We start from the raw sequence: 27,928 nt of genomic DNA, 5'->3' as shown, positions 1-27,928 counted from the left end.
GTGCCGCCGGGGAAAAGCACTAAATGAGGCAGACAGCGAAAAAAGTGGACAAGACATCACTGAGTGGACAGATGGAGGCCGGGGAGCCTTGCCAAAACTCAGACCCTGTACAAAGGCGACCACCTGAACTCAGTGATGGAAAATGTCACAGTTGGCCAATGATGTGTCCTACGACCAATCCAGGTTACGGGGTCAGTGACAGTGACAAATATAACGAATTGACCAACAAGTTCTTCTGAACGCCGTTTGAAATGATTAGCCGGCCTCCTTGCCTGCGTTAAATATTTGCATCGTCTCTCCTCTCTCTCTCAGTCTCAGTCTCTCTCTTTCTCTTCAGTTCTCTCTCTCTCAGACACACACACACACACACAGACACACAGACACACACACACACACACACACACACACACACACACACACACACACACACACACACACACACTGGGACAGATGCATAGACATTGACGGACTGTTTTGGAGACTCCCATAATGATCAGTCAAATAAAATAATCCAGATGAACTGAGATCAGTGTCAGCCTGTGATACAAACCGGAGAAAGATCTCATCGAAACTGGCAACGTTTTGTTCAGTTTCATTGATTTATTGACTTGGTTTGGCACTGGGTGTTGAACTGTTTCAGCTGATACTCCGATTGTGACAAATCTGGTGTGATGATACCGTTCACAGGTTCATTATTTATTTATATCCTGTTTATTTGCAATCCAACTTTGGGGGGCTGGCAGACTTGCTGTTGATAAACTGTTTTGTATGGTATATTTATGTCCGATTTCTTTCATTAAAAGGTAAAAGAAAAAACGATATCAGGTGAACAATGTTGCGCAATTTCGCGGGTCATTCTTCTTTCCCTTAAATCTGTGAAAAGTCAGGATTCGAGAGCCGCTGCACAGAAGCAGGTGTTCATCATTGCGGAAAGTTCCACTTTGCGCAGCCGTTCCGAGGTCTTTCATTTGTTTGTCAAAGCCTGTGTTTCAGCACACAGTTTTCCTGTCCTTTCTGCAATGTTGTCAGCTCATCGTTTTTTCTGTCTCTCCCGACACACCTCTCTCTCCCTCCCTAAACAGTTCCTTGGAAGATCAGTTTTAGCAAGGCCATTCGACTGCCGGATTTTGCCTCAAGTCATACGTGGCCGCTTACCAGCATAGTCGTACTTTTTCTTTTGTTTGAACAAATGTCAGCAGATTTTCATATGACCCAGTGTGCTGCTTAATGGTTTGGCGCACTTGTTCATTGGTGATGTGATCAGTGCATCTTGCGATATCACCCCATTTCCATGGCTTGCCGCCGCATCATTCCCGGCGTATATCCTTTATTTGGGTAAATTTTTATGAGAAGATGAAAACAAGCCAGCCCCTTGGTTTCGATGTGAGAAATCGACGGAATCCAGTGGTTCTTGAGACCAGTTTTGTTCAGACCTTTTTGCTCAAGTGTTTTTGGATAATGGAGTACTACAGTTTTGAAAACGAAAAACCAGAGGTCAGTCTCGTCGACTATCTGGATCTTGATGAAGATGAACAAATTGAAGATTCCAGTTCAATCACTCAAGTGTGCATGGAAAGGGAGGAGGGCGACGACCCGAATCGTCCAGATCGTCCGACAACCGAAGATAATCACAATGTCGACGACACCGGGTAAAATAAAAGAATTACTAATCATTCTTATTTTTGAATATCCATGAATCCATCATTCATTTGTGTCAAGCGATCAGGTCGGTGGAACTTTGTATGTAGGACATGGCTATTTATAGACTTAGAGTTGGGCAGTTTGGGATTGAGAAATCCATCCAATGTGATACAAGGAACTGGCAATCTGCTGAGAATCCGTCGTACATGGAACCGGCATTCTGTTGAGTCTCTGTAACTTTGTGCCAAATTAGTTTCGGTTTCAAACCAGCTTGTTGTTCTTGTAGCAGTACCCTTCTTGGAAGCTCATTTCTCCTCACTCAGTCGCCTATTATTATTGTCATTATTGTTAAATTACATATTTTCTTTACAGATGATGTAGTTTATAAAGATAAGTTTACACAGTCTGACACCTTCCTGAAACTGGAACTTAGTCTGCTGCTCTATTTTTTACACTTTGATAGTCATACTTCACAGATTGTCGTTTTAGGAATCACTGGAATGAATTCAGTACAATGATGTCGTTTTAGGAATCACTGGAATGGATCCAGTACAATGATAGAGAGATTGAACCATTCGGTCAGTTGATTTTATAACCTAATATATAATTCATAATAAGCATAAATATTAAATGTTTCTTTGTCTGGGTCTTAAATTCTCAGTTAGTCCCAGTAATCACTTTTTGACATGATATAATGATAATGATAATAATAACAACAGGACATTTATCAGCACTTTCCTCATTGCACAAAGTGCTTTACAATCCACACACACATGCATGCAAAACACACTCAGTCCTCAGCTCACAATCATGCACAATAAACACACACATATAATATATATATATATATATATATATATATATATATATATATATATATATATATATATATATGCACATACAAACTTGTACGTACAATACAATCATCCATCCATCCATAGATACATACATACATATATATATACATGAGTTTTCTGTCATGTTATATGTGGATGAAATGATTATAGTTTATGAAATGTTACACCAGGATCATTTTCTTACTATAATACATTATATTATTTCACGTGTCACTGTCCTGTTTGATGAATTTGATTGATTCCCTCTACCAATAGAAAATAACAGTTTAAAAAAAAAAAAAAAAAAAGGTAGATTTTCCAAGGCACTTTTAAGTGTTATAGACTGATTATGTCATTGTCTCTTAGATCCAGTTTACTTTAAGACTGAATGCTTTCAAAACTGTAAAATTGTTTATTCACTTATTGTATCTGTTTTAAACAGATACAGAAATCCATATTCTTTCTTTCTTTCTTTCTTTTTTATTTAGAAAATCCATATTCTATTTCATTGTCATAGGACAGGAATGATAAAAATTAAAAAAAAACCCAACAAATTAAAAAAAAGAAAAAGAAAAAAAAAAGAAGAACAAATCAAAAGAAACATTGTGGAACCAGTGACTTAAAAAAATTTTTTTTGAATATAAATTGATGAATTTCAGTTACATGTCTGGTTGAGTGTTTCTGTGATGTGACCTTATATCATTGCATGTTGTTGTTTTTTTTAGTTAAATGATGTAATATTAATTTTAATCACTGTTGGTTGCACTGTTGTAATTAGTCCTTTGTATGTTCTCCATTTTACACACACACACACACACACACACACACACACACACACACACACACACACACACACACACACACTAATATTACATAAAGTGAAGATGTGTTGGATTGAATTAGAAACACACACACACACACACACACACACACACACACACACACACACACACACACACACACACTTTGCATCACAAAGCATTGAAACTTGTGAAAGATCTGTGTGAACAGGCTGATTCTATTCATATGATGTAGGTTGAATCTTTATAGATTGGTTATTTAATGTGGTCATTTAAATATTTTAATGTCACAGTTTCTCTGTGGTTGTGAAAAGGCTACTTAATGCCACAGTTTCTCTGTGATTGTGACAAGGCTGATGGACATGTGTTCCAAACTGAATTAAATAAGCTATTTGTTTGATTTCCAAATCTAGAATTTGATGTTTTGTGTATGGTGGCATAATCTGTTGTAATTCTGAGCATGGTGATAAAATTTGTTGTTTACTTCTGAGATTGGTGTAACAAAATTGAGTTGAGATGTTTTGATGGACTGGGATTTTTTTTTTTTATTGAATATCTTCTCTAGTTTGCATTCTTCAGCTGTGAAGATTTGAGATCACCCAAACATACACTTAGCAGAGAACAAGCCTTCTGATCATGTACACATCAAAAATACTCTCTGAAGCCTGAAGGTAGAACACAGAAGACTATTTTAAAACTGATCCAACTACTGGGTACCTAAAAGCTGTTGTTACCATGTGACGTGATTGTGAGGTTGTAAAGTGTCACTGTCAGTGATCCAAACTTTCTGATTCAGATACTGAGATAGTGTGAAAACGTAACATATATTATTTTAACTAAGTAGCATGGGTAAGATTGCAGGAGTTATTCAATATCAGGACTTAGTCTGAAATCAGTTTTCAAGTTATAACTAACAAAAAAAAAGAAAAAGAAAAAAAAAAAAGAAAAAAAAAGCAAAACAAAATAAACAGAAACAGAAACAAAGGAAACAGCTAATAAAAAAAAAAGAAGAAGAAAGAAATGGTCGATTTTTTTATATGTTATCTTTTGACCTACAGTACTCATTCAGATTTTACAATTGTCATACTCTGCTTTGATTTTAAGTATTATATGAATGAAAAAAAGAGTGTGCCACTGCCATTGCCAGATATCTTTAAAAACTTATATATATATATATATATATATATATATAAAATAAGTCTGTAGGGACAGATAGATGACACAGGATTTGCTTTGTCATTGACTGAACTGCAGACCCATATTTCTTACTCAGTGAGTCAGTCAAACTCAGATTTTGCACACAGACCTCTGTGCTTCTGCAAACTGAGTATCTCAAGTAATTCTAGAATAAAGGAAAATTTAAATTTCAAACACAAGCAAGGTCTCAAGGTGTTTAAGTTGACAGAGAGAGACACATATGCTGTGAATAGTGCACCATGAACAGGCAGCACAGAGACAAGAGAGAGAGAGAGTGTGTTTGATCAAGTGCTGTAACTGTAAGGTGATCATCATCATGGTTAATTTTTAGAGCTGTTCTCTGGCTGTGTCTACCCACGTCAATGACCACCCCCAACCCCTTTCGCTCACTCTTTCTCTATCCTCGTTCCCCTAACATGTAATGATTTCATATCAGATTTTAGGCTGTAAGTGTAACAACATCTGAGATAATGTCTGTTCATGGTTTTTAAAATTCTCATACTTCATCATGTTCACAAATCAATATTGCCAGTAATTCTTTTATATTGTATTGTCGTAATGAGCCTAGTTCATTCTTCTTGTGCTTGTCCATCTTGTGTTGATGAGATGCAAAACCAGCACAAAAAGATTTGCTTATGATTCATATGTTATCAATGAATCTGAATCTGAAGGAGCAAGGGTGTCATGACCACCATAGGGTCAGTACTTATTTTCTACATGTAGTAGCTTTGTATGGAAAAGATCTCTGGACCCTTGTCATTGCTTGGATCTTTCAGTTTTTAAACATTTCCAGTTGTTTGTTTTAGTTTGTATAATGATATAATGAGCAAATTTTTTTTCCATAAACCCCATCTTGGCATATCTATATCTGCGAATTTAATTTCAATCCTGGACTAACATTTTTAATAACCACAGTTGATGAAAATTTTGTTTACAGTCCTCTGATTCACCTTCAGTTTCAGTGAGTCATCAGAATCATTATGACTAATATTATAATAGCCTTGTCTGTAGCTCTCCTGTTTGTTATCAACATTTTTTTGATTATATTGTAAAAAATGTCGCTTAATTAGAGGTAGAGCTTGAACGTATAAATACTTTTGCATCAAGTTCCAAACACAAGAATTGGTTCTGAGTTGCTTTTACACAATTTGCGTTCACACATAATGCACACAGACACAGAGTGACAGACTCAGACAGACACTCAGACACATTCCTTTTTTTATGTATAACATAATGAATATATATATAGGTATTCTAAAGAATTGTTTGGTTTATTCCTTGTTCTTTGTGACTTGAAAGGAATTTCATTTTGCTTGTGGCCATTATTTGTTATAAAAGACTGAAGCAGACAAGAAATTGTTTTGAAAAGTTCAGGATATTTGTCAAATAAAATGTTTCCTAACATTTGGAAACAACCAGTCTTAACTCATCCAGAGGTGTTTCTTAGGATTCATTGAAATAATACATTGATGATTTTAAAACACAAATCGTTTGCCTTTACAGGATGATTCAGCACACAATATCAGAAGACCAGATCCTGATGCATATTATGCCAGGTCGCCATGAGATGCCTTCAAATCCATCACATGCCACGCTGACCATAGAAAGTCACAATCCCAAGACCAAGACCAAAGAAGTCAAAAGGTGAGTTTTTTGCTGCAGGTCTGCTGAGAAGCTATAAGTGAAACCTTTAAGAAATTTTGATGGTTTGATTTGATCTGTTTGATGACATTAAAAAAAAAAAAAAAAATACAGTATCACCTTATCTTAACGTTAGCATTGACAATTCTGTTTTCATTTTCTAATTAAGTTAATGTTATGTAATGAATCAAATATAACTTTAAAAGGCAAAGAGGCAGTGTCGTGTTTTTTTTTGTTTTGTTTTTTTCTCTCTCTCTCTTTTTTTTTGGGGGGGTGGGGGGTGGGGAGGGGGGTTAGATGAAAAGAAAGTATTAAACTAACTTTTTTCCTTTAGGAAGACTGCCAGTGCTGCTGTTCTCAGCATAGATGTAGGTGTGGGCCTGAGCAACATAACTGAAACAAGAACACTCACAAAACACTTGCAAGCGCCCTCATTCATACACACATGTCAACAAATATTCATTTTTTAACTTCGTATGCAGCTGTAGTGATCTCAAAGGCATTTAACAGGAATACACACAAAACACTTGCAAGCATCCTCATGCATGCATACACACCAATCATCAGATATTCATTCTTGTATGCTGCTGTAGTGATCTCAAAAACATTAAATTAATTTAAGTATTATTATTTTAGAAAAGAAGAAACCATAGGGCCACTTTTCATTTTATATAATGTTTCTGTCATCTTCATGTACTTTAATGTTTTCTTGAGTCAGAATAAAATAATGATAATTTATGCAGTTAATTGCTGTTTATATATATATATATATTTTTTTTTTTCTTCTTCTTCTTTTTTTTCTTCTTTTTAATTTTTTTTTTATCAGTGTTGTATGTTTGAGTGAAAGGATGAACTGATAGAAATGTATGCAATAATTTATCTCCTAAATGTTGTATCACTTACAGGAAATCTTTAAATTTTCTTTTCTTTTAGATTTAAGTGTACCTTTTCTGGCTGTCCACGGTCGTACAGTACACCTGGAAACCTCAAAACTCATGAGAAGACACACAAAGGTGAGTGATTATGTTTTGGTAACACATGACAAAGCCTAAAGATAAAAATGTGGTGAAGAATGATGACACTTTTTTGTCTCCAGAGACTTTTTTCCCATCAGTCACCTTTTAAGTAAGTTTCAGGGAAAAAAATCTTTGTGATAGATTTGTATGTATTTGTACTGTGTCTGCCATTTTTCATTTACTTGAGAGAGGGGAGTTTCAAAGATGGAAAAGTTGTTTTTAAGAGAAAAATAATAAACAGTTGATTTCGATATTACATACAGTAGAATACTTTTTAACTATAGTATAGGCTTTGTTGTTTTTCATTTTTTACTAGTTTGGTGGAGTTGGACGAGTGACTAACATTTTTTTTTGCAGGAGACTATACATTTGTGTGTGATCAAGCGGGATGTGGGAAGGCTTTTTTAACATCCTACAGTCTGAAAATCCATGTTCGTGTACACACAAATGAAAAGCCCTATGAATGTAATGCTGTTGGTTGTGAGAAATCCTTCAACACCCTTTACAGGTAAGTAAGAGTGTATTTCATTTGTCTGTACTTATGTTTTGTAACCACCCTGCATCATTTTGAAAAATTAGGAAGAAGGGAGTTTGAAATATGTCACACAAAATGGTTTCTTCTAGTATTAATATGAAACAACAAGAAAAGGATGTGTAGAACTTTAGATAGTGCCTTTAGTTGTGTGCTACATTTCATTGGTGGTACACTCTGTCAGCCTTGTTTGTAGAGTTGTGGACTGAACATTAGCTGTGATGTAAAATTGTAGTCTGACAGAGCTGATATTAACTTGTACAGGTGAGAGAGCAGACTTCAGATTAAAAAAAGAATAATAATATTAATAATGATGTCATCTTACATGGTTATCTCTATTGAAAGACATTCCTGGTCCTTCTCTTTCCCAGCCTTTAATTTCTACCTCTCTGGATTGTATACAGAGAATAGAAAATAATGTTTCTTCTTTCCAAATGTTCCTTTCCCACTTCATTAACTACCAGAACCATCGGTTATTAATTATTTTAAGGAACAAGCTGAATTTTCTGCTTCAAGTGCCAATTTCGGCACCATGGTTTCTTGTGATTTTGTTTGTTTTGTTGTTGTTGTTTTTGTTTTTGTTCCTCACTCTCCCTCTCTCTCTCTCCATCTCTTTCTCTCTCTCTCTCTCCCTCTCCCTTCCTCCCTTCCCCCCGCTCTCTCTCTGTTTAAAACAGTTTAATCAGTTTGTTGTTGAAAACAGTGCAGACACCATTTGTATCATTGACTCACTTGTGTAAACAAAGTGAGTCTATGTTTTAACCCGGTGTTCGGTTGTCTGTCTGTGTGTGTGTGTGTCCGTGTGTCTGTGTGTCCGTGGTAAACTTTAACATTGACATTTTCTCTGCAAATACTTTGTCAGTTGACACCAAATTTGGCATGAAAATAGGAAAAATTCAGTTCTTTCCAGTCATCTTGTTTAAAACAATATTGCACCTCTGGGATGGGCATAAAAAATAAAAAAGAAGCCTAATTATATGCAAACTGCATTTACTGTTATATTTATATTTTTTGTATTCTCTAAACTTGGCACTTTGATCTGATATTCTGACACAACAACAAGAGGAGTTATTATTATCATTTTTTGTTCAAACAGGAACTTCTTTTGCTAAGCATGAAATTTTTATTTATTTTGCAAACGTTTTGGTGCAGATAGTAAAAAAGGGAAATTACTCTGTAATTAATGCTAGGGGACTTAATTTATCACAAGTGAGTCTTGAAGGCCTTGCCTCTCTTGTTTTTTGAGTATCATCTTTCAAGTGCCAACTTTAGAAAACTGTTTTTTGTGTATGTGTGATAGCTGAAGTTAAAGATTTGTTGACGATGTGTTTTGCTTTTGTCATCCGCAAAGACTGGGGAAATGGGTGATGGAGAGAAAGTATGTTAATTAGTATCTGTTCCTTTGCCTTTGTATGTATTCAGCTTGGTTTGTCAGTCTCACATATCAAATAAGAATTTGTAGTGGTAATTGATATTGCTTTGTTATCAACTATTCAGGCACTTTATCACTGTTTTGAAACACAGTTCCTGAACTATATTTCAGTGAATATTTCTACTTAGCATCAGTGGACATGAGTATTCATAAAAATGTAAATGCCACATACTCTCACATTTGATTTATGACATAACTATTGTTTCTGCACCTTCATCTGAACATCATAGATTGAATGTTTTGTTTAACTTTACCTCTCAGTCAACTTCCTCTGTGTAGGTTGAAAGCCCATGAAAGGCTGCACACTGGCGAGACTTTCAACTGTGATGAAACTGGCTGCACCAAGTTCTTTACCACTCTGAGTGATCTCCGCAAGCATCTCCGCACACATACTGGAGAAAGGCCGTACATGTAAAGTCCTTTTTATTGACTTGCATGTGCACACAAAGTGGGTCTATGAAAATTGTAATGACCCTGTTTTGATTGTGTGTGAGTGAGCGAGTGAGTGTGTGTTGTGTGTGTGTGTGTGTGAGAGAGAGAGAGAAGTGTGTGTGTGTATGTGTGAGTTAATTGTGAAATTTAGAATTAACATTTTCTCTGTAACCACAAGTGGAAGAGAAATTAAATCTTGCAGTATGATAGTACTGTATTGGTAAAACCCATCTGAGTGATCTACCCATCACCATTATGAAAATGCTGTGCCTGGACAAAAATTGATAAATCTCAATAAAAGTTTCAGTAATTAGTTTATTGATAATTACTATTATCTCAGAACCAGTTATAGATTATGCCTATTGCTTTCAACACTGGTTAAACATATGTGAACTGATCATTTCTTATATAATGATCCATTTGAGATTGGGTCCTATTGATCAGATTCATTCATTTAGATATAAAGTTCATTGGGTGTTAATCCTTGCAAGTTAAAACTTTGGTGAAGCAACAGTGACTTAGTATGTAGATATTGTGACATAAGCAACTGTAAAGAAAGAGAAAACAGGTCACTTACGATTAGATTTGAGTGCACCTCTCCTGTTCCTTCTTGAAATTTATCTTAAGTTGTCAGACAGTAGAACCATTGGTCACACAGAAAAGAAAACGAGGACAGCTGCAGTTCTGAACGTCCTCCATACCCCCCATCCCCATAAAAGGATAAGTGGCAATTAACATGAATTGGAGAGTCCCTATAGCGTCCACCTTTAATGACCTCTGTATGTTGGTCTGCTTTCAGATGTCAGAAAGATGGGTGTGGGAAAGCTTTCGTGGCCAGCCATCACCTGAAGACACACACCCGCAGTCACTCAGGTTTGTAGTGTACATAAAGTTTCAAAATCTGTCATGCTATTTCTCTTTCTTATCCAGTGGTCTCATGTACCTCATATCCTTCACCCTTTCTCCTTCAGAGTCACTGATTTTTCTTCTTTGCCGTGAAAGTACTATTCTCTCAGTGCAGGATTTTTCACAATGACCATTGCCAGTAACTTTCACACTCATCAAATATTGCAGTCTCTAAACAAAACAAGTACTAATGTTTCCAGATTACAGTGATCAAGGGAGGATTCATTCTTTCTCTGTATCTACATGTTAATAGGCATCATCATTACAGATTATTCCACATTTATCTTTTGAAAAGAGTTGTACGTTTTTGAATGAGGGGCAATTTTTAGAGATGGCGATACAGCTGTGTTCTCCCCAATAACAGTAAAGCCTAAAGCAAAAGAAAAAAAGAGCGGCTCTTGAGTGAAACAAGTTTGTTCTTTCTTCTGTTTGGCATTGAAAATGTTACTAAATCATCATGGTGTTTGAACACCAGCATCTGATGTTTTAGTGTTAGTTGAAAATGAACTCTGATAAAAAAAAAAACAAAAAAAAATGTAGTGTGCCATGTCTTGGAAATAAACAGCGCACTGAGTTTAATGATCAGTTGTTGTTTCTTTGTTTTCTTTCTCACTTTGACAGAAATACTTTCATTGCTGTGTTTAAAGTGTGTGTCTGTTGTCTGTGTGTGTTGTTCACGTTCTTTATCCAGACTGGATATGAAATTTATTCATCAGTGATATGGTAAGAAAATTTATATGCATGCAGTTGCAGGCATGTCTTGGAGAAAATGTCATCAAAAGGGCATCACTCTGAAAGGGTGGTTTGTCATTTCAGGTTACAAACCATTTTCTTGTCAGCAAGATGGCTGTAACAAAGCCTTTACCACTGTGTACAGTTTAAAGTCCCACATGAATCGACACGAACGAGATCAAGCCAAAAAGTCAGGTAACCATTGGGCTTTTCATGTCCTTTTCTTTGCTGCAAACATTCCACTCTGATTCATGATTCATTACGCCAGTTTGCCATACATTAACAGTGAAGATATCATTCAAGAAAAATGATAAGACAGGGGAACTCAGAAAAGAAAATGAAATGCATGTTTAACAGACAGCAGAGCAGACATGCATATACACAGCATTCACACACACAGACACACACACACACACACACACACACACACACACACAATCACACTCACACACATACACACACACACACACTCACACACACATATATGTGCGCACGCACACACACACACACACACAAACACATGCACACACACACACGTGCGCGCGCGCACGTGCGCGCAAATGCAGACAGACAGTATTCACCCTGTCCCCCTCCTCACCTCTCCCCCATTTTACACCTGCTCCATCTCCACCCCCACCCCAGACAATGCATCCTACTGAACGTATTTTTCCCTAAGACACACACACATGCACGTACGCATGCACATGTACAATAACCTGCACACTTGGCTGAAGAGTGAGAAGGTTGAGATTTGCACTCAACAGACAACATGAATGTCCTCAATTGCTAGTTTTCCATCCAAATGACTGTCATCAGTTGCAAGTTTTCCATCTGAAAGTGGATATCGTATGTCTTTTGAAAGATTCTGTGAACTTTACTGTCTGGGGCTTTATAAGAATTAAAAAAAATGAAAAAAATTCCATTAAGCTGTTGTCTGGGCCCTGTTGTGTTCACATAAGTAATTCAAGTCTTCTTCAACCTATTTTAAGCTTTGCTTGAAATCAGAGGAAAACTTGATAAGTTGCTAAGCTGCAAGAGACCCTGCTTTCCATGGTTTCTGAAAAAAGAAGTACATGTTGTATGTTAAACTGCATTGAAATTGTTGTTGTTGTTGTTGTTGTTCATTGTGGTGTGGTTATTATTGGTGGTGTTTTTAAATGTAAATCTTAAGGGATGCCAAGTATTGAATGACAGTGACCAGTGGTTGCATTGCAGAGGAAACGTGTACAGAGTCATCACACCCCCATACTCAAGTGTCTCAATGTGGTCCCTCAGATATGATGTTTACTGTGTCTGACATCAGCGAACCACAAGCAACTGCAACAGTGAGTACTAGCATACTTTATAAGAGATGAATTGACTCAATGCATAGGAAGTTTTTCTCTTTTTATAATCTGTATGTGTTTGTTGTTTGGTTGCCGGACAGTCTATATTTATTTCCATTTATAAATTGCATCCTCAGCTTTAAGAAATCTTTTACTGGATTTTATTTTCTTTCCTGCAATTCTCCTTTTATTTCTGGCTCTTTTGGCGCAGTGAGTGAGGGGGTGTGGATTGTTCAGGATAAAAAAAACTAAGGTTTACTTATTGATGTGTATTCGCCTGTTTGTGGGCTGATGGGTTTTGTTAAGCAGCAGTGGCTTGACGTTGTGTGCCTTTTGTCTGTTCTTAGAGGCAAAATTTGCTGTACTTGTTTTTAGTATGTATTGTTGGTTATGTGTTGCTCCTGGACTGATGAACATTTCCTGAGACTGACAGGGATTTCATATTCAGTTGCATTCTTCTGATGTTGAATCATGTTTTGTTCTCAATATGTATGGTCTCAGCACCATATCATCATTTTGGACCTGCAACCTACAACTGGAAAAGAAGAATAAAACTCACCTAAGCCTTTAATGGGTTGATGCAGATGTCACAGGAAACAGGGCACACGGTGACTGCTGAAGAGCTGCTGAACTCTATGTACAACCCTAATCAGGAACAGACACAGACATCAGGTATGTATTCATCTGTTGAGGGACTTTGCTTGACTAGGTACAGGTATGTGTGTGGCTGATTCAGTAATCACCCCAAGAACTGTAGAGTTTGTGGGAAAGATTAGGAACCGCCTGATTCTTGCACTTGAAAGTGAGTAGGTAAAAAGCAGAGGCATAAGCCAGTCTAAAATCACAAAGATCAATATGATAGTGGAGGAAAACAAGTGCATGCCTACAACTACAACTCTTCTGTCACAAAATTAATTTACAAAGATGCTTTGCTTTCATTAGAAAAAAAAAGAAGAAAAAGGTAAAGTCATGTAAACCTTTCTAAGACAGCAACTGGTGGCCATTTGGATTCTTGCTAATGGGGAAATGAAAAGGATAATAATAGTACATTTATGTAGCACTTTCAAAACATCTCAAAGTGCTTAAAATTGATACATCAGTCAGACACAAATCATAGCGCGCACACATGCACATATGCATGTCTACACGCAAGTATGGAAGATATGTTGGGAATACAGCTTATTGAAGGGATTGCCATAGTTTATTATGCATGCGAAGACTGCATGAAAGGGGATGTTGGGCAGTGAATTCCAGGTTTGTACAGCTGAATAAATAAAAGCTCTTGCACCGTTTGCTGTGCCTGATACGGCTGCAGTTTGATTCCTTGTGGATGGCAATGGCAGTGAACAGACCTCCCATGGTTCATGATCATGAGGCAAACTAACAAATTAGGTGTTTTGCCAATCTGCAGGAGATCAATCCCAATCAGAGACATCCCACAACTGGCAGTGAAGGATGATATTCAAAATTAGAAAATGAAATATCTCGCCCCCACCACCACCACTCGTCAAAAAATGAAAATAAAATAAAAAGAAGTAATTGTTAATGATAAATAGTTGACAGATGCACGTACACCTGTGCTTTCAAGCAAGCTTGTATATATAAGAGTGTGCACACCCATTCACACAGACACAAACACACACACACACACACTGTTTGATATGTCCTGATACGTTTTTTCATCTGTCGTTGCAGAAAGTAATTTTGTTTGCATTTTCTCTGAAATAATCTTCCAGAAAACAAAAAGAATATGAATAGATCATTCAGTTTTTAATTCATTTTAACAGGAATCATTATGCACTGTTCAGTATCAGATTATGATGCCTAAAAATATTTTTGGTGACATTTTTCATGCACTGCACAATCGTAGTGCACATTTACCAATAAGAATATTTAGTTCTCCAGTGGTTAGAGCATGCAGTCAACTATTCCCTCTCCCCTATACAGATTTCTGTATGTCATCATCATCATAGTATTTGTGGATCTTGTTTTCTGCACATGTGTAATCATTATTATTATTACTATATATATATATATTTGTAATTACTACTATGATGATTATTAATATTATTATTGTTGTTGTTTTTAGTTTCTCTGTTGTGGGAATTAAAGTTGAACTTGTATATGACGTCTGATGCATGTTTGTACCTTTCAAGTACTATCCTTCCTTGTGACCCTTGGTAATGAAGATAATTTCTATTCTATTCTATTCTGTGACAGTGACTAGTGCAGGGGTTCAAGACAACATCTGTCCCATCATCACCATCATCTCCGGGGACTCCACGGTCACTGGCCCGTGCATCACGTGCAACATGATAGATGACGCTGTGCAGCAGGCCACCATGACCACAGCTGCTGCCGACCCCATCGCTAGTGCCGGTCTTCCCCAGCCCACCCCCCCTCAGTTAGTGCCCAGCCCCAGTCTTCAGCAGGACGCCGGACCTCTGGGCACAATGTCAGTGCCGTCCGTGTCCTTGGACGGACAGCTGCCCATCGCAGCGGCAACCCCGCCCTCTGTGCTACTCCAGCCCCAGGTGAAGCAGGAGGGGGAGGTGGTGGGGGGTGGGGGGGAAGTGGTGACGGTGGTTCCTGGTGGGGGCCTGCTGAGCATGAACCCGGAGCTGATGCAGTCGCTGGTGCTGTCTCCGGGAGGCGAGGGGGGGGCGCCGGCCATGACAGGGGATCCAGCCGCCACCCACATCACCCTGCAGCAGGTCCCACCCACTGCCGTCAACTCCACCTTGCAGGTCACTCCCCCTGCTCCTCCACCTGCCCCAGACACTGCCGCCACTGCCTCCACCTCAGCTACCGACGTTCCCATGACCCCGCTAACCTCTCTGGAGCCTATGGTCACGACGCAGGTGCCCAACGACGGTTCGCTGACAGCAGCCATTCAGAGTGGGATCCCTGTCAATTTCACCCCTTCTCTTTTGAATGGCCCAGTGGCGATCAACCAGGTGTTTGTCCCTGTGTACAGCAACACAGACAGAGGTCCTGTCATTGAGCTGGTGCCTCTGAAGACCAACCCCACTCTGTCGTCCAATTCCTCCTCTCAGCAGCTGCTGCCTCAGGTGCAGGTGTCCCAGTAGAAAGGGAGGAACATCCCTCGGGGTTGTTTGTTGCAAGCAACTTCTCTTGTTATCCACCCATCTTCATGACTGTCTCGTTTTGTTTGTTTGTTTTTTAATCTGCAAAGGAATTGGTTTCTCAGGCTACCGTACAGTGTAACAGTATAAACAATGCACATATGTATATATTGGTATGAACTCTGTATGATTGCAGCTACCTGTTCGTTGTAACATCCTAATCTGTATTTTTGTTATAAACATGAATCCCATTAAGGCCCAGACAGATGTGTTTTCGTCATAGGTGTTCTGTACCTTTCCCTCCACAATGTTATTGAAGGTAGTTGAAATCTTAGGAACTCAACTCTTTTGTCCTCCCTGTGTAATTGTAATACATCGCTACTACTTCTTAAAATGATTATGCAGTATTTCATGCACAGCTGAATGCCAAACTAAGCTTTTGGTTAAAAGATTTATTTATTTTAAACAACCAAACCTGGAACAGAGGTGGGTGAACTTACCAGAATAGATCCTTGTGTACTGTTTGTTTTGCTGCATAAAAATTAAGAGGCATTTCTTTTGAAGGATGATGCACTTAGCTTATTTAAAGAAATCTTTTTTCTTTTTTTTTACTACCCCATGATCTGCACTTTTTCCGTGGCATTACTCCCTCACTGCTAATTCCAATTCCCCATACATGGCCACACATGGGTTCGTCTGTTGCAGTCCCAGCATTGGCAGTCTACAGGGAACCATTGATATTAGTTCGCCAGGAGGCCACATACCACAGGAGACCCTGCAGTGCTGTTGAGTCACTTCGGTGGTGTTCAGTAGTGCCTGTTTTGATTTAACATACTTGGGACAGCACCTATTAAGTCCCCCAATAATCTGCTGACACCAAAGACCTTGATTGGACTCAACCCAAGCATGCAAGTGGAGGGGTATCAAAACTGAGGTCCTGAGAGCAAGGAATGAAAGGCCACATAATTGAGACTTTTTTATATTGCTGATGAAGGTGGAGGAGGATGACAATGATGATGATGGTGATGCTTCTATTGAGGTCCATTTAGTTTTGGGCCTTCGTGATAAGGCTGTGCTCTACACCTCCTGTCGTAATCATACCTAGGCTTCAACCAGGCCCAAGAGATACAGACACTTGCAGTGTTGGTCAGAGCAACACACCAAAGATGCATAGTTTAAGTGGATGATACTCAGCTGTGTGGTCCCAGTCTTTGCAATTTAAGTCCATAGTACACTCAACTCAGGGTAGGAGCTGGTCGCAGACTGAAAAAAAAAACCCCATCTCCACAGGGAATTACCTGCATCCTCCCAGCTGTCAGTCTGTGACACTGACCACTTTGCCATGGTGGCTGGTCTAGAAGTCAGTTTCAAAGTAAGTAGACTGAATACATGATGACTGGAAAGTTTTGATTCATGATGAATGAGAAAAATGATCAACATGTTTGAAATAAGAATGACACTAACCTTGACGAAAGAAAGAAAATCAAGCAGCAGTAGCAAACATTTTTGCTTTTATGGACCTTTTTTGCTCTGTTTTGTCCTGTCTTATGGTCTGTCCTCCATGGACTTTTCATAAATGCTGAGCCATTTTATTAGGCATCCACACATCTGCTTGACCAGTGGCATATTCTTTCTGCTGGACGTTTGGACATTTTGTAGCAGGACTATGCAAGCAGTTGTTTCCAGGGCCAGCAAAATAGTCCACATATGTGTCAAAGCCTGCTGCTGCTGAACTCCAAAGCTCCTGGAGTGTGGCCTCAAGATATCTGAAAATGAAAGCTGTTGGATTTTACATGTTTCAAAAAAAAAAAAAAAAAAAAAAAAAAAAAAAGCTATTGATGATGCATGCACAGTCAGCAACATGTTGGTTGAAATCTTAACGATAGATAAGATAAAACACACTGTGTCAAGCCTCTGATGTTTAGCATGACCAGCCAGTTTGTGCTTGAACAACCCAAGAGCAATTTTGAAGGGTACCGACAAAAAACATCAAGACACGTTTGAGTGTAATAATTCCAGCGGTTTAGGAAGAAAGTGTTACATGTAGCCTAACTGAAACTTACAAAGTAGCCAATCAAATTGATGATCGTAGTTTAAAGTTTAAAAAAAACACTTCTTTGGTTGGTTGCTGAAACTTACACGACATACACTGATACAGACTTGATTTTTTACTTTGTCTATTTATTGTTGTAATTTTCATCAAAGATTTAATTGTTTGGTTTCTCTGGTTTTGTTTGGTTTGGTTAATTGACAGGTTTCTGCCCGTGAACTGGTTGAAATTAGTGCTTGCTGTTGACTGAGATATGAGCAACATGATTTGATTTGGTGTTAACTGAAACTTACATGACAGCCTCAGAATCAAATGGATTATCTTAATTTTTTAGATGATTTATTGCATTGTATATATTTTTTGTTTTTGTTCATGTGTTTTGTTTTTTGTTTAAAAAAAATCGGAATATATCTTTTTGGAAAGACGATAAAAGCAAATAGTGAAGGAAAGATATGCAAAAACTAACATTCACAACTCACAATTTAAAATTAAATTAAAATTTTTTTTTTTAATAGATTTTATGACTTTGGCTTTGACAGATGATATGAAATCATTTTGTCATAAAACAAACACCTAGCATTGAGACAATGGAAACAGAAAGGTCACTGGCTTACCAGCAGTCCTCACAACTAAGGTCACTGCTCCTGCTGGATGAAGACAAGGTTCGATGAATCCATTTTGAAAGCCGCCTTCATAAGCTTGTGGGTGTGTGCCTTTTTCAGAATGTTGATAAAGGTCTTTCTTGTCACATATATTTATGGCTCAGATCTTGCCTTTCATCTTGAAATTTTGAGCATTCACGTTAAAATATGGATGTATTCGTTTTTTGTTTGTTTCCTTCGTTTTTCTTCTCCTTCAGGTTTTTTGTGTGAGTGACGTCAGTGGCATTGTTGTTCCACCTTCTGCCGTACTCCATCCTGTTCTTGTTTTTTTATATTCTTGTTTCTTACCACTTATGTCATTCTTCTGTACCTTTCTCTGCTGTTTAACAATTTATAAAACAAACAAACTTTGAATGTGTTGCGTATCAATCTATGCACCATTATGAAGTGTCTTTGTTGCATGCTTGATGATTCAATGACAGCCACACAGTACATGTGTGGGCAAATATCTAATATCTATGTCATGTACTTTTTCCAATACTCTGGGGATTTATCTCCTAATTTACAGCTGACCTATGGCAGTACTACTCAGAAATATTACATTAATCAAATGAAACATATGAATGAAATATGAAATATTTATTTCCAACTGGAATACTATCAGCTTTTATAGATTTTACACACATATGATTTTTTTTTTTTAAAGAAAGATTTTTTTTCAATAGTATTTTGTAAAATTGAAACAAACCCAGAATATTAAGCATTCCGTTTAGAAGGCAATCTATTTTCAGATGTCTTCATTTTGTCAGGCGAAAACGTATATTTGTCTGTGTTCATTTTTGCGCAGTGTGTTGTTTTGTAAAAGCAGTGTATTATATATTCAGGTTTATTGGACATGGTTTTTTGCTGTGTGGCTTTTGCTGATACAGTGAGCTGGCTTTGCTGGTAATTGGTATGTATATGTAGCGCATTACCAAGAAACGAATGGCTGTAAGTTTATGATTGTGAGCAATAGATTATCCTCGAGTGCCTCAGCTCTACAGATGAAGTATTTTAGTGATATTGTGTTGGAAGTTTACAAGCATAAGCACACAGTGTGCATTCACCAGAAAATTAAGTTGCTCAGTTCCTGTGCTATATTGAAGTGTTTTGTGTGTTAAAAAAGCAAAAGAAAAAAAAAAAGCAAACACTTGTAGAACAGAAACATAGAAATGTTTTGAATTCAAAATCGACACTGCACAGATTATCTTAGCTTCATGAATAATGAAAGGATAATTAAAACAAAGAAATTGAAACATGAGGGCTGTTTTCCTGATTTTTTCATCCATCAATAATGAAAAATTAATGTTCATAAATCTTGATACTTTGTTTCTTCATTTTTAGTGCAAGCTTTCAGTTCGCTCAAGCAATTTTCCTCATATGTCTGAAGATGTAGCTGCTTACATCCAGAAACAAGATTTGTATCTTGAGGCATGTGGTAAGTGTTGGTCTACAGGTATTGGGTTCATTACAGGATCTTACTTGTTTGTTTAGTGCTGGTTTTCCTTGCATAATCTCCAGTACTTTTCAGACCCTTCTCCTGGGATTGCTGGGTTTGGTTTTAGCGCTTACGTGCTTGAAGCTCTGTATGTACTGTGTACAGAACAGTTTGAAAAAAAATGTTTTCAGCAAGCGAATAGACAAGGTCTGATTTAAAAAAGAAAATATAAAAAGTCCTTTGCCTTGTTTTGCACAACTCTGCCATTGCCGGTCCCAAGCCCGGATGAGAAAGGAGGAGGGTTGGGTGTGGGGCCAGCTCCCCCACCTCAGAAAACATCCCATGCTACAAAAGCCAGTAACAGTTCAAAGAGACTTCATCCCTGAAAGAGGAAGGATTGCCCCCAAGAAGATGCATGATACATGGTGAAAGCTGTGACCCCGTGCTTACAAGGCGGAGCCCTCAAAGTAAACCCTGAAGGCAAGGGGGTACGAGGCCAGCCCCAGAACATGTGGTTCTGTGACCTTGTGGCTGATGCCAGGTAAATGGGATATACCTGGGGACAGCTGGAGAAGATGACCAAAGATACATGACTGGCAGATTGTTGTCAGTGGCCTGTACCTGGAAGTGGTTACAGGCAATGATGATGAGAAAACCCATCACTAACAGAGCAGCACCTACATGTCTTGATCCGAAATGCATGTCTTGCCCATAGACATAATTCCCTGTATGAAAGCTTGTACAGAAAGAAAAAAAGAAAAGAAGAAGCAAAAAAAAAAAAAAAAAAAAAGGAAAAGACAGATATATTCTCCCCAGTTAAATCAAAAATGAAGAGCAAGAATGAATGGAAGTTTTGTAAACTCTACTAGTACCATGTCAGCCCCCCTTGATACCCTCATTCTTTCTTGTAGGCAGTCGCCACTCCTCCCCTCCGCCACCTCCACCCCAGTAAAATATAAAGAGAAGTTTCATTAGCTTGATTAATACCTTGTCCACCCCCATCCTTTCTTGTCTTTAGTGGCCTTCTTGCCATTGTTCATGAATGTGTACAGTGGAATAGAGACCTTCCTTGATTTCTCTCATTTGTGCCGTACAGGTTTGAGTTGTTTCCCTCAATTATTAATGTTTGTGCTGAACATGTTTGTTGTGTACTTTTTGAAGTACTTCAACAGTAAATAGCGTCTGTCTAGCATTTGATGCAGGTAGATAAAAAGTAAAGTGTGTTTTAAAGTCATGTGATACAGATACTGAAAGGTTTAATTGTATTCTACATCAGAATACAGGTATTCAGTAGGTGAACTGAGATCAAAACTAAAATGATATAGATAGTCATAAAGTCCCTTGTGTTCTTAGCTTTCTATTGTATGTCTGACACAACAAAGAAAATACTTCTTCTTTTTTTTAAAGTATTTTTGTCAGCTAGCCTCTTGACTGGTTGATTGTTTAGCAGATTGGTAGAGGGTGGTTGATGTTGAGGAATACAGAGATGATTTTTTCATAGTATTCTATCTTGATAATTGTAAAAAAATTTTCTGTGTGTTTTTTTTTTTTATGTGTTAGTATCAGGGTCAGGTTGCATAAATGATCTTAGCATACGCTATCTTTAGCAGTAAGAATTGTTCTGGGTCCACTGAATGCTTGTACAATCCAGCCCAGGAGAGGTCTGACTAGCTTTTGTTTTGTGTATTATGAGCTGATCTGAACATGGATGTTGTTTTTCAGTTGTAATGCATTCTTGAAATTTTTTGGAACTTCCTTCTTTGTAATTTAAAAAAAAAAAAAATTTGTGTTAAAGCGTTTGTTTGTTTATTTATTTATTCTTGTTGTTTTGTGTTTATTGCTATGCGATGTTGGTTTTCTTTTTCAATATTGATGTTTCTTGACCATTCTAGTTTTTTTTTTTTTATGCTTGAATAGTGAAATTGCCTGTTGTTTACTGATATATTCAAAACTGAATTTGTTTCATTCAAATATCTTCATAATGCTGTAATATGTCTGATTTATAAATCAAAAAAGTCAAAGTTGTTCAGGAAGTATGATGGAATTTGTGGTAGATACTGTGTTGTTGTTCTTGTTTGGTTATTATTGGCTTGTTTTTGTTTCATATTTAATTTTCCTGTGTTGAACAGAATTGATGTTAGATAGTGTGTTTTTTGTTGTTGTTTCTCCCAAAGATTTTTGGGGGGATTATTTGATGAACATGTGTAAGGAATTGTCTTGTGTTGTTTGACTGTTGTTTCAATGATAATTTTTATAATTTTTTTTATAATTTTTTAATTATTGCATCAGAGCCACATAATCAAGTAGATCATCATGAAATGAGAAATAACAATAAAATTGTAGGAATTAATTTTTACTAAGTTTTGTTGTGGATGGAGGATGAATAGTTTTAGTAAGATGATAACAAATAGAAATAAAGATATTTTGATACAAGCTGCTTTAAAAAGTGCTTAGAAATGATGTATATTACCACAACACAGTGGATTGGATGAGTTTTAATCCCCAGTTATGGCATATGATGCCCTTTCTTTGTATGGTATATACATGTGTTAAAAAGGTTCAGGTTAAAAGTTGAAATGTGTGTAAACACCAGGAAAAAAACACCTTCAGGAAGGGAGTGGGGCGATGGCTTGAACGACAGTAGTATGATGCCTCATGAAAAAGTCACCTTTGTCAGCAAGATGATCACAGTGCATCTGCCAAAAAAAAGCACATTGCCTCATAGAGGAACATTGGCTTTATGAAATATTTTTTTCATCATATCTCTTCAGGAAGGATTTATATTTGCAATAAATTTTGCTTGTAAAAGAATAATACACCATCATCCTACTTATGAAGAAAATATAGAAAATAAGAAAGAATCCAGTTGTGAACAAGGCAAAAAGTTGAAATATTAGACACCAGACAAGCTAAGCAACTTTCACTGCTTCAGGGATAATTAGCTTCAAAGCAAATCTGCTGAACGCCTCCCATTGGGTCATGCTTAGGTAAATCAAAGCACAATAGGAACAAGCCCTGATTTTCTGAAAAAACAGTCTTTTTTTCCACAGTATCTTTGATTTACCTGTGTTTAGGATGATGCAGAGATCAAAGCAGCATTCAGACATGCCTGCCACTCCCATTTGACCATATTTGTTCCAGAAAACCAACAAAAATGTTACTGCGTATTGAAAATGTGGAAAATACTTAGTCATTCTGGAAAAAATAAAATTGTGCATTGTTGATTTCTTCCAATGATTGCAGTGGCTGCTTAGACACACATATGCCAGAATTCTGTTGAAACTGGAAATTTAGAAAGGCTGAGAAATGAAATGGCAAACCAACATGGTGACAAAATGGAATGTGTGTGTGAGACAATTACGGAAAAGAGACTTAAAGCACTGACAAAGAGGATGTGTACATAACAGCACCAAAGACAAAATCAGTGGAGTTTTATTGTTTATTTGTTTGTTTGGATTTTTTTTTTATATGCTATTCTATGACTGCGAGAAAATGTTACATAGTGTTAATGATAATTTTGGTTCAGTTTGGATTTTTGGAGAGTGTAGTATTGTTAGGATAGTCATGTTCTGGGGAAGGCATGTCTGTGAATTGGCTTGAAGATGTGTGCCTTTGTGTCAGCAAAAGTTCCTGTTCTTGTTCTTGTTTTTCTGTTTTTTGTTGTTGTTTTTTTTTCCTTTTTTTATTTGCCAATGTTGTTTTACGAAAAGATCAACATGGATATGTCTCATAGAGAATATGTGCCACTTTGTCAGTCTGCAAAGGGCACAGTGCTTTGTACAGGATAAATTTACTATCATGGTACATTAGTAGAGGTATAGTGCCTGGTTGATCTAAGGTATTATTGAGGTTTATTTTTTATCATAGAGCCCAGTGCTTCACAGAGCATATTTTTGCATAACATTATGGAACATGAGCAAACATCATAGCACCTTACAGAAGTTCTATGGACCTATGGACACAGATCGTTTTCTTTTCAATTGCCAAAGACGTGGAACAAGCTCCCTGATAACCTCCGTCATTCTGATTCCCTCGCATCTTTTAAATCTCGTCTCAAAACTCACCTTTTCCCTCAGCAATAAGTTCAGTTGTGGCATGCCCACAACTACATGCATGTATATGAATGTGTATTGTGTGTGCGTGTGTTTATGTAAGTATGTGCCTGCCTATGTGTGTGTATGTGTTAGGGTAGCTGTTAGATACACATGTATGTTAAAATGTATGTATGCAGTGTGTGTGTGTGTGCGTGCGTGCGTGCGTGCGTGCGTGCGTGCGTGCGTGTGTGTGTGTGTGTGTGTGTGGTCACATTTTGGTGTGTGTATGTAACATAGATATAATGTTTTATGTTATCAAAAGCGTTTTTGTAAAGCACCTAGAGCAGATTTCTGGATAGTGTGCTATATAAGTATCCATTATTATTATTATTATTATTAAGTTCTGTGTTCACAACAGTTGAGTGGTTAAAGCATTGGACTTTCAATCTAAGGGTCTCGGGTTCAAATCCTGGTTGCAGCGCCTGGTGGATAAAGGGTAGAGATTTTTTCCAATCTCCCAGTTCAATAGGTGTGCAGACCTATTAGTGCCTGAACACCGTTTGTGGGTATATGCTTGCAGAAGATCAAATACACACGTTAAAGATCCTGTAGTCCATGTCAGCGTCAGTGGGTAATGGAAACAACAACATACCCGGCATGCACCCCATCAAAACCAGAATATGACTGCCTACATGGTGGGGGTAAAAAACCCACTTGTGTATGTGAGTGAACGTGGAAATCACAGCCTATGAACAAAGAAGAAGAAGAAAGGTTTCATGGTACCTCTTCAGTTGTTGAGGACATGGAAGGAGACTGAAAACATGAACATTTTAGAATGGATAATTCTTCATGCAGTCTTTTCTTTTATTGTATAGAAACAATAAATGTATGAAAGAGAGAGAATGAAGAGGAAGAAGAAAAAAAGACTAAAGTGTACAGAGCCATAGCCCCATGTTTTCACCTTGTCATTTGCTAGTCATGAATATATTTCTGTGAATCAAAATGAAGCAGTGTATTTTCAAAAATTATGATATCATCTGTTTGATCAGTGCTACCATCCGCATGAATCTTTAAAAAAAGAATTTTATAAAAGGGAGTACCTATATTAGTACTTCAAAGTATGTAGTGACTTCAGTGAATGTTACTGAATTTGTTTTCCAGTTTGTGTGTGTGTGTGTGTGTGTGTGTGTGTGTGTGTTTCTATTTGTCTTGTGCTGATCAGTTTAGCATTAACAAAGATTTTGAAAGTTTACAATATTCTTCTAAAACATACCTCTGTATTTGAACAGTAACACAGAAATATTGACATTGGGTTCATAACATTCTTGCACATTTCTGTCGCAATGCATAACCCAATGCTTTCTATATCAGCAAACATCCAGCATTGAAATGGAAATGAGTTTTCAATCAAAAATCCAGAGAATGAATTCTAGATCTGTTATGATGAAATCTGAAACAGTTTCAGTCATTTTATTTGAGCAGCACTTGTGGGTAGACTGTAGGGGTATATTTTGAAAATGGAAACGGGTTTGATGACCAGAGAATGGAACCTTGGAAAACATTAGCCCACTTTTAGTTTTTGTAGTGTTTTATGCCATTTGTTTTATTATTTGATAGTGTATCACTTTTTTTTTTCTCATCATTAATTCTACAAATGAAAGAAATTACACATGCAGTAATGAAGTAGATATTTGTCAGTGTTCAGTTTATCATATAAGAGGGTAATTTGTAGAATAGGTGAAGCTTGTTAAAAACTAAAACATGTGTAAGATAGCATAGACTGGGAATGTCACTTGTGTACGGACTGTGAATGTTGATCAGATTTACCTGCAGATGAAAATGAAGTTGGATATATAAGTTTTGTTGTATCACACACACACACACACACACACACACACACAGAGAGATAGATAGATAGGTAGAAGATAACAGTCAGGGCCTAAGACAAGTAGAATATCTTCTAAAGAAACATATCTTTTGAAGTATATTTTTACACTGATTTAAATCCATAAGATGTACCAGCCTTTTCAAAATGTTGTACCAGTCTTTCCTACTTGTTCTTTTGTTTTACTTTATTATTATTATTATTATTATTATTATTATTATTATCATTCTTTCGTAAATGTTTTGTCTTTCAGCCTTGTCATATGTATTTGAAGAAAAATCCATGTGTCTGAACCTGGTCTTTGTTCAGTTTGCTTTCCAAGTCTGGCTTTCTCCCCATTTCTTTCTTAATCCTCAGATGATTGTGCCTTTTATTTTATTTTATTTTATTTTATTTTAAAGCTTGATTTTATATGTGTGTGGTTTGACCAGAGGAGTATTGTATGTGGTGTCTTTTCTTTTCGTGTGTGTGTCTGTGTATTTGCTTTAGTTTTATTTTTTTTTAAATGAATTTTTATTATTTTAAATCTTGTATGGTGTAAGAAGACATATCTTCTACATTTATGTGGTTAGAGATGAGATAGTGCATGTGTTTTCATTTGAAGACTGTGTTTTTAGTCTTGAATGGTGTAGCCAAGGGGGTCTGTAGGGCAGTCCTTCAGTTTTCATTCTCAGCATGCTCTTTCCCGAAGGCTGAGAAAAGCTGCCAAAACTGTAGGAGTGAGTTCCAGTTGTTATTCTTATTTATTTAGAAACCTGTGCATATTTTTTTTTTCATGTGAGTGTGCTTGGTTGTTGTGGTCTGCATATACAATAGAAGTGTATAGTTTTGGAAGAAATAAAATAAATGACAGTGTTCGGAAATAAAATACAGACTTGATTTTGACTAGTAGTGAAACTCAGTTTGGTTGACTGGGCATAAAGCAATAATAATAATAACAATAATAATCATGTATGTAATATTCCATAAAATATGGAACCAGTTCAGTTACTGACGCCTTAATGTGTGATTGTTGATCAGCGGAACTGTCTATCACATCTTATATTGTCCTCATCATTTTGATATGTCGCAAGACTGTGTGTGGAAACGTCCAGTTTATGTAGTGCTCTGTTTAGTCTTTTCATATATATATATATATATTTTTTTATATTTTTTTATTTTTTTTTAATTTTTAGATTGACAAGAAAATGTGGGTATTTGAACGAGTTCTGTGTTGTTGGAAATGGTAGTTAGTGAGTTTTCTTGTCAGGATCTGTGCATTCATTTGTTGGTGTGTTTAGTGAGTTTTCTTGTTAGGATCTGTGCATTCATTTGTTGGTGTGTTTAGTGAGTTTTGTCAGGATCTGTGCATTCATTTGTTGGTGTGTTTAGTGAGTTTTGTCAGGATCTGTGCATTCATTTGTTGGTGTGTTTAGTGAGTTTTCTTGTTAGGATCTGTGCATTTGATTTGTTGGAGTGTTTAGTGAGTTTTGTCAGGATCTGTGCATTCATTTGTTGGTGTGTTTAGTGAGTTTTGTCAGGATCTGTGCATTCATTTGTTGGAGTGTTTAGTGAGTTTTGTCAGGATCTGTGCATTCATTTGTTGGAGTGTTTAGTGAGTTTTGTCAGGATCTGTGCATTCATTTGTTGGTGTGTTTAGTGAGTTTTGTCAGGATCTGTGCATTCATTTGTTGGAGTGTTTAGTGAGTTTTGTCAGGATCTGTGCATTCATTTGTTGGTGTGTTTAGTGAGTTTTGTCAGGATCTGTGCATTCATTTGTTGGAGTGTTTAGTGAGTTTTGTCAGGATCTGTGCATTCATTTGTTGGTGTGTTTAGTGAGTTTTCTTGTTAGGATCTGTGCATTTGATTTGTTGGAGTGTTTAGTGAGTTTTGTCAGAATCTGTGCATTCATTTGTTGAAGTGTTTTGAGTGTAGTTTGGAGTTCTGTGTGGTTTGTGATGAGGAAAGTGCATTATTTATCTGTGATTGGTTTGTACAATCATTAAGTACTTCATCTTGCTCCTCTCACTCACTCGGTGATAATACTTTTTGCTTCTTTGTGCTCGGTGAGAAATGCAACTGTGAGACAATATGCAAACTGGGGCAGAACCCCATGCATTGCTGTACCTGAAACAGAAGACTTGACCCATGTATTTCCAGTGCATGAACATGTTGAGTACTTTTTATGTAGCGTTGTATATTTTTCTTGAGAATGCGTGTCCTTAATTTAAACTTGTTGGCCTGCCATGTAGGCGCACGGGAGAGTAATATTAGTATGTTTTGAGTGATGGACCTCTGCTTTGTTAATACACTCACTTGCATCTT

The 27,928-nt window shown here is 37.1% G+C and overlaps 1 protein-coding gene across 1 annotated transcript; it reads left to right on the top strand.

Moving 5' to 3' along the window:
• The first annotated feature begins 1,393 nt into the window (after positions 1 to 1,393).
• Positions 1,394 to 27,928, top strand: LOC143282953 (uncharacterized). The gene is made up of 10 exons (XM_076588872.1): positions 1,394 to 1,649; positions 5,978 to 6,118; positions 7,049 to 7,128; positions 7,489 to 7,639; positions 9,375 to 9,506; positions 10,327 to 10,400; positions 11,250 to 11,360; positions 12,381 to 12,490; positions 13,075 to 13,162; positions 14,711 to 27,928. Exons 1-10 carry the CDS (start codon positions 1,459 to 1,461, stop codon positions 15,577 to 15,579), a joined length of 1,947 nt encoding a protein of 648 aa, XP_076444987.1. The 5' UTR covers positions 1,394 to 1,458; the 3' UTR covers positions 15,580 to 27,928.

This window comes from Babylonia areolata, chromosome 6 (assembly GCF_041734735.1).
Source record: "Babylonia areolata isolate BAREFJ2019XMU chromosome 6, ASM4173473v1, whole genome shotgun sequence".
Classification (NCBI taxonomy): domain Eukaryota; kingdom Metazoa; phylum Mollusca; class Gastropoda; order Neogastropoda; family Buccinidae; genus Babylonia; species Babylonia areolata.
Note: the sequence above shows the minus strand (reverse complement) of the source record. Positions and strands in the feature narration are given on the sequence as shown.